Source organism: Mus caroli, chromosome 12 (genome assembly GCF_900094665.2).
Source record: "Mus caroli chromosome 12, CAROLI_EIJ_v1.1, whole genome shotgun sequence".
In the NCBI taxonomy this organism is placed as follows: Eukaryota; Metazoa; Chordata; class Mammalia; order Rodentia; family Muridae; genus Mus; species Mus caroli.
This window is the reverse complement of record NC_034581.1, coordinates 100,190,435-100,197,378: the sequence shown is the minus strand read 5'-3', so window position 1 is coordinate 100,197,378 and position 6,944 is coordinate 100,190,435. Positions and strand designations below refer to the sequence as shown.

General features: G+C 46.0%; 1 protein-coding gene across 2 annotated transcripts in view; it reads right to left on the bottom strand.

Moving 5' to 3' along the window:
- Ak7 (adenylate kinase 7) overlaps nucleotides 1–6,944 on the bottom strand; it is a 77,033-nt gene that overhangs the window by 48,022 nt on the left and 22,067 nt on the right. For both annotated transcript variants that reach the window (XM_021179123.1, XM_021179124.1), the window contains exons 6-7: nucleotides 2,582–2,662; nucleotides 1,507–1,595 (exon numbers count right to left, since the gene is read on the bottom strand). In XM_021179123.1, the coding sequence (XP_021034782.1) occupies nucleotides 1,507–1,595; nucleotides 2,582–2,662 (170 nt within the window). The remainder of the gene's footprint in view (nucleotides 1–1,506; nucleotides 1,596–2,581; nucleotides 2,663–6,944) is intronic.

Below are 6,944 nucleotides of genomic sequence, written 5' to 3'. Positions count from 1 at the left end.
TAGTAGTAGTAGTAGTAGTAGTAGTATTTCAGGAATGAGAGTTAGAGTAAGAGAAGAAATGGCTGCCTAGCCCAGGTTAGCCCTGAACTCGCTGTGTAGCTCAGACTGGTCTTGCCTTCTTCCTCCTGGGATCACAGGCACACACCACTGGATGGGGCAGATATGCGAGCTGTGAACTGGGATTGGTCTCTTTTTCCAGAGACTCTGCTCTCAGAATAGTAATAGGGGTCACTTAGGTTCAGGGCTTCCAGGGATCTACACAGTTGTGGCCCTGAAGTTCAATCTATGTGACTCTCTCTAAGACCCGGAATGATTCCCATCCATAAGAGGGAAAAAAAAAAAATCTAGGCCTCTAGAACCAGCCCCCTTGGAGACCAGCCTGTAGGGCAGTGTAAAGCCCAGGCGGTTGGAATGCAAGGCTGGCATTTCAAGAACTGTGACCCAGCTCTCCACCCTGTTGCTTGCGTCAGCACCTACCTGGACTGGGTTGGGAGGCTTGGAGAGTGTGGGAAATTCAGGTCAAGTGTGAGACCCAAGTGCTTAGAAGAAGGCACCTCTTTGTTACACTGCAGGGGGCTTGTCCCCCCCCACCCCCCAGGGCAGAGAGCTCCCAGTGGGGCCGACTGAGGGTTGGAAAGTTTCACATTGAGAACCAAAGTTTCTTCAGGCCTTTTGGAGAAACACAATTCTTCACTCTTAACCTCTATACACTAACAAACGATTCTATTAGGTAAACCTTCTGGAATGGAATGTGTGAAGCTTGGCTGATCTCTAACCTTTTCTGACCCTAAAACAAATGCAAAACTATAACCCACTATAGAAAGGATTTTGTGATATCTGTCACCTGTTTAATGTGGAAACAGTGGGGTTTTTTTGTTGTTGTTGTTTCTGGTTTTTGGAGACAGGGTTTCTCCATGTAGCCCTGGCTGTCCTGGAACTCACTCTGTAGACCAGGCTGGCCTCAAACTCAGAAATCAGCCTGCCTCTGCCCCCAAAGTGCTAGGATTAAAGGTGTGGGCCACCACACCTGGCAACAGTGTTTATTGAATGAGTTCGGTTTTGATTCCTTGCTTCTGAGGCTATGAGAGTCCTTGTGACCTCCTCCAGGAATCGGAGTTCACCGGCCATGGCCTCAGGATATACTATTTCCTTATTACTTGTAAGATTTGAATTCTGCCCCTGGGGAAGCTAAGGCTGGAGGCAGAGGAGAGTGAGACCCTGTCTCAACGCGGGTGGAGGGGAGGCTTCGGGCTTACAGTTCGCTGCCCGGCTTTTGGAACTTTGTCTCCCATTGCAACCCATCTTAGCTGAGACAAGGGGGGAAGGAAATGGGTTGTTCAGCAGTGCACCCCAAGCCCTTTCTTTCCCAGGGCTGTTTCTCGGCTGACAGGGTCTCTAAGTGATGAAGCTACACTCGTGATCAGAAGTGTGGAGACTTGGGATGGATAAGGAATGCTTCATCAGACACATTTCCGGAACACGTCACACTTCCTGGAGGCCTCTTACCCTGCGAGGTCAACAACATGAATGGCCGGAATGCAATTGGTCCCATCTCCAAACACTGGTAGTGCGGGGACCTCGCCCAGCCAGGCCATCTGAAAGAGACGGGCAGGGGGCATTTGCCCCACCCAGCATGTGTTTCTCAGGGGGCTCCAGAAGCACCACCGCGCGCGCATGCCTGGCTTCTAGTTGTCCCTCTTGCGTCCCCTTCTCTCAGACTCTCATCCAGTCAGCCCCATAAAAAAATCTAGTTGTCAACACTTAGATCTCATCTTAATGATCTGCAGTATTTGACCCTACAGGAAACTCCGGGTTTTTTTTTTTGTTTTTTTTTTTTTTGTTGTTGTTGGTTTTTTTACCAGAGATCCAGTCTTGATCTCCTCCCTCCTCGACTTTCTTTTTTATCATTATTATTTTCTTTTTTTTATTTTCACCTTTCCTTAAAGCATAGCTGTGAAAAGACAGCCAGATATGTTTATGAACTTTCTCTTTAAATTTAAAGTTCTTATTGTGTGAGGGAGCGAGTGTGTGTAGCGGTGTGTGTCAAAGCACAAGTGTGACTTGGTTCTCCTACCATCACCCACTGAGGACTGAACCCTCCCCTCCCCTCCCCTCCCCCATCCCCTCCCCCCCCCTCCTTTCTCTTTCTTCCCTGAGACAGTTTTACCATTGTCTTCTAGGCTGATCTCAGTCCTGCCTTTGCAGGCTGGCACCCCCTGCCTTGTAAAACACTGTTGGAGAATGCACACAGTAGGCTGACAGATGGCCCAGCAGGTAAACACTTTCCAACAGGGACTCCACCAAGCTGTCCTCTGACTCGTGTACTGGAGCTGAGGCGTGTGCAGGCCCCAGCACACACATAATATACATGTATATAGTAGTGGTAGTAATAATAATAATAATAATAATAATAATAAATCAAATAAATGCCAACAAAGAATCCCGGGAGTCTCAGGCTCTGAGTGAGGTTGAAGGCAGGGACATGGGATGAGGGAGTTGCTACTTTGTAACCTAACTTGAAAGTGAAATTAAATTAATAATGAAGAAAGTAGAGTCTACTTAGTCCTTGGAAAAGCCAGACCTTAAAAAATGTGTGTAAGATGCCTCCTTCTGCTCCATACTGAAGTCCCGAGGCGACTACATAAGTTGCGAACTTTTTGGCCTAAATGGATAAAATACAGAGAAGGGGAGGAGGAGAGGGGGAGAGAGAGAGTGAGAGGAAGGATATAACATTAGTTATATTGAAGCAGACTTAGTAAGTTAAGTGGATGCTGTTACAGACTCTGCCGTCTTTTCTGGGCTCTTTAGGCACTGCTTAGGGCTGAGACAGGGTCCCTTATTGGAGAAGAAAAAACTGCACGCAATACAGAAAAGTTCCCAGCCACCACAGACATTTAATGGGAATGAAGAACTAAATTAAGGCAGAGCTGTTCCTTGTGACAACACCTGTGAACTCTATGTTGGCCCCGAGGGGAAGGGAAGCTGTGAAAACAGGTCCTTCTAGAAGGATCTTCAGTCACCTTTCAGTCACCTATCACAGGGCTCACATGACTGTGAAGCTCAGGACCCGGTGGGGGTTTGCTTGGTTTGTTTTGAAACCGGGTCTCACGTAGCCCAGGCTAGCCTTGCACTCATTATGTAGCAGAGGATGACCTCTGCTTGGTGAGTGCTGGAATCACAGCTGTGTGCCTCCACCCCTAGCTTATGTGGGGCTGAGGATCAAACCAAGGGCTTTGTGCACGTTGGGCAAGCAATCTAGCAACTCAGCTATGGCCCCGGGCCCTGTACCAGGTCTCAGTACGAGGGTTTTGATTGATATAAATGCTCTATTTTGCCCGGAGATGAAGTCACTGTGGTCTTGGTGACACTTAGTGGTGACCAAGCTGGCCTCAGTGGTAAGTGTCTGATGAAGCTGCTCTGGAGGCTAAGCTTGGAGGATTACTTGGGCTCAGAAAGTGGGCAGACCAGCCTGGGTGTCTCAGCAAGACACTGGCAAACCAGAGAGCTTTGTGCAATGAGTGTGGTTGGCACCGTTCCTTGCTGTTGTTGTTGTTTGTCTGTTTTGTTTTTTTCTGGATCCTTGACATGAGGTCCAAATACAAAAGACGGAGTGATGCCTAGGTTTCTTTCCCTTCCCTAACACTGCTCTCCAGAACTGGAGATGGACCCCCAGATCCGCCAGCATGCCGGGCACACCTTCAGGCATCAGACCTGGTCCCCTGACCCCTGAAGCTTTATTCACAGACTGCCAGTGTGCCCAGCCTTGAGTGGAACTGCTAAAGTCTGCTTAATCACCATGGTGACTTATTCTCACTCAAGGGAGATTCAAGAGTGGGGGGTAGCAGTAGGGGGTGGAGAGATGGCTCAGTGGTTAAGAGCACCGACTGCTCTTCTGAAGATCCTGAGTTCAAATCTCAGCAACCACATGGTGGCTCACAACCATTTGTAATAAGAGCTGACGCCCTTTCTTCTGGTGTGTATAAAGACAGCTATAGTGTACTTAAATATAATAATAAAAAATCTAAAAAAAAAAAGACTGTGTGTGTGTGTGCTTGTGTGCACACACTTGAGGGAGGGAGAGGGAAGGAGGGGAAAGAAGAGAGAGGAAGAGGAGGAAGAGGAGGAGGAAGAGGAAGAGGAAGAATAAGAGGAGAAAGAGGAGGAAGAAGAAGTAGTAATGGTAGCAGTAGTAGTTGTCATTGACACACTGTCCTGGCTGGACCTAGTGGCTTATGATCATAATCCCAGGACTTACGTGGGAGGCTGGGGCAAGGATTGCCACATTTTAAGGTGTGCTTAGAAAGTTCCAGGCCGGGGCTGGTGAGATGGCTCAGTGTGTAAGAGCACCCGACTGTCCAGAGTTCAAATCCCAGCAACCACATGGTGGCTCACAACCATCCATAAGGAGATCTGACTCCCTCTTCTGGTGTGTCTGAAGACAGCTACAGTGTACTTATGTATAATAAATAAATAAATAAATAAATAAATAAATAAATAAAATTATTTTATAAAAAAAAAAAGAAAGTTCCAGGCCACCCAGGATTACAGGGTAAGATCCTGTGTCAGGATAAAAAAAAAGAATAGAAAAGAGAAAAAGAAAAAGGGAAGGGGGGGAGGGGAAGATGATTGGGTCTAGACATTGCATAAACAGATAATCATAGCTGACCTAAACAGATAATCATAGCTGACCTAGCATGACTCACGGGTGCAGGCATCTTGTGATGTTCACTGATTAAGCAGAAAGAAGGACAGATTTTTTTTTCTTTAGTTTGAGCCTGGTGGCACATGTACAGAATCTAAGAATTTAAAAAGATTAAGGCAAATTCAAGATAGACTGGTCTACATACCAAAACTCTATCTTAGAAAATAGATTTGGGGGCTGGTGAGATGGCTCAGCGGGTAAGAGCACTGACTGCTCTTCCCAAGGTCCTGAATTCAAATCCCAGCAACCACATGGTGGCTCACAACCACCCATAATGAGATCTGATGTCCTCTTCTGGTGCATGTGAAGACAGCTACAGTGTACTTATTTATAATAATAAATAAATCTTTGGGCTAGAGCAAGCAGGGACTGAGTAAGTGGGGTTGACTGGAGTGAGCAGAGGTCCTAAATTCAATTCCCAACAACCAGATGAAGGCTCACACTATTTGTACCGCTACAGTGTACTCACACACATAAAATAAATACATACACCTTTTTTAAAAAAGAAAATAGATTTGGGGCCAAGCACACAGGCAAACATCTTTACTCTTAAGACTCAGTGGGCACAGGCAGAGCTCTCAGTTTGAGACCAGCCTGGATTATATATTGAGTTCCAGGACAGCCAAGCAGGACTAGCTAGTGAGACACAGTTTCAAATAGGAAAACAAAACAAAAAAAATTTGATTTGATGGGGCTGGAGAGATGGCTCAGTTGTGCTATGTTGGTTTTCTAGAACCTGCCCGGCAGCTCTCAACCACCTGTAACTCCACACACTCAGGAACTCACTTGGCAAACACACGCATGCGCCTAGGTGTGCACACACAGTACATATACATACATGAAGGCAAAACTCTTGCACATAAACTAAACATTAAAAAGGGTTTTCCAATAATTTTTTTATCATTTAGAGTTAAGGATGAGTCAGTATATTTTTATAATAAAGGCATTGTTTACAAATAAATAGCTGTTTAAACAAAGGTGTGAGCCGGGCGTGGTGGCGCATGCCTTTAATCCCAGCACTTGGGAGGCAGAGGCAGGTGGATTTCTGAGTTCGAGGCCAGTCTGGTCTACAAAGTGAGTTCCAGGACAGCCAGGGCTATACAGAGAAACCCTGTCTCGAAAAACCAAAAAAAAAAAAAAAAAAAAAAAGCAATAAACAAAGGTGTGAAGAAGGCACTGTGGACTGGCAGAAACTTAGTTTCTGCGTGATGTTACATTTTCATTTAGTGAATGAGACATCTGAGTGATGGACAAGGTGTAAATTATAACAAAATAGCAGAATATGGAGCTGGAAGACATTTAGATAAGCTGTATGTTCCTTTTATTTCCCAGTCTAGGATATGTCTCATTGGCTGAGTATATGTAAGGCCTTGGCTCACTACCCAGCATCCAGCTTGCCCCAAAGTTGAACTAGAATGTCTAATTCTCTCCCCTTCTGTTTGTCTGTTGTTGTTGTTGTTGTTGTTGTTGTTGTTTGGAGACTGGCTCCCACTGTGTATTCTTGGCTGTCCTGGAACCGACCATGTAGACCATGCTGGTCTCAAACTCAAATCCACTTGCCTCTGCCGCCTAAATGCTGGGATTAAAAGCTAGTACAACCCTGGGCTTGTCTTTGAGTCAGGGGTCTCACTATGTAGCTCAACCTAGCCTTGAACAACGGATCATCCTCCTGCCTCACCTTCCTAGGTGCTGGAATTGCTGGCATGATTCAACACCCCCATAATCTGTTGTTTTCGTAACTATTTCATGTTCTGTACTGTATTCCTCAAAACCACGGGTTCTTCAGGAACAGAACTGAAGTTTGAAATCCCTCTTGTCATATCTTATAAAACCACAAGGTGGCGCTCTAGAGCCGCCATCGCTTGAGCTGTTTTTTTTTTTTTTTTTTAAGTTCAGTGGAACCTGGGGTTTGGGCTGAATGGGATGATGGCAGCAGCAGCATCCGCCTCTCAGAGTTCTAAAGAGGTCCCATGCGAGCATGAGGGTCATGAGGATGCATAGCATCTTCCAGGGCAGGCAGCTCAGCGAGGCCTGATTTGCCTCTCAGTTACTAATTACCCATTACAGGCCACTCAGAAATCTATTTTAGTAAAAGATAAAATTATCATACATGTCAAATGACAAATTTTGCTGCAATGGTAGCTTTTCTTTAATGGTGGGTGCTGGGGAGCGAACCTGGGTCCTTGACATTCAAGGCAGACTCTGTCACTGACTCAGTCCTACTCCCCCCGTTGTACATCGT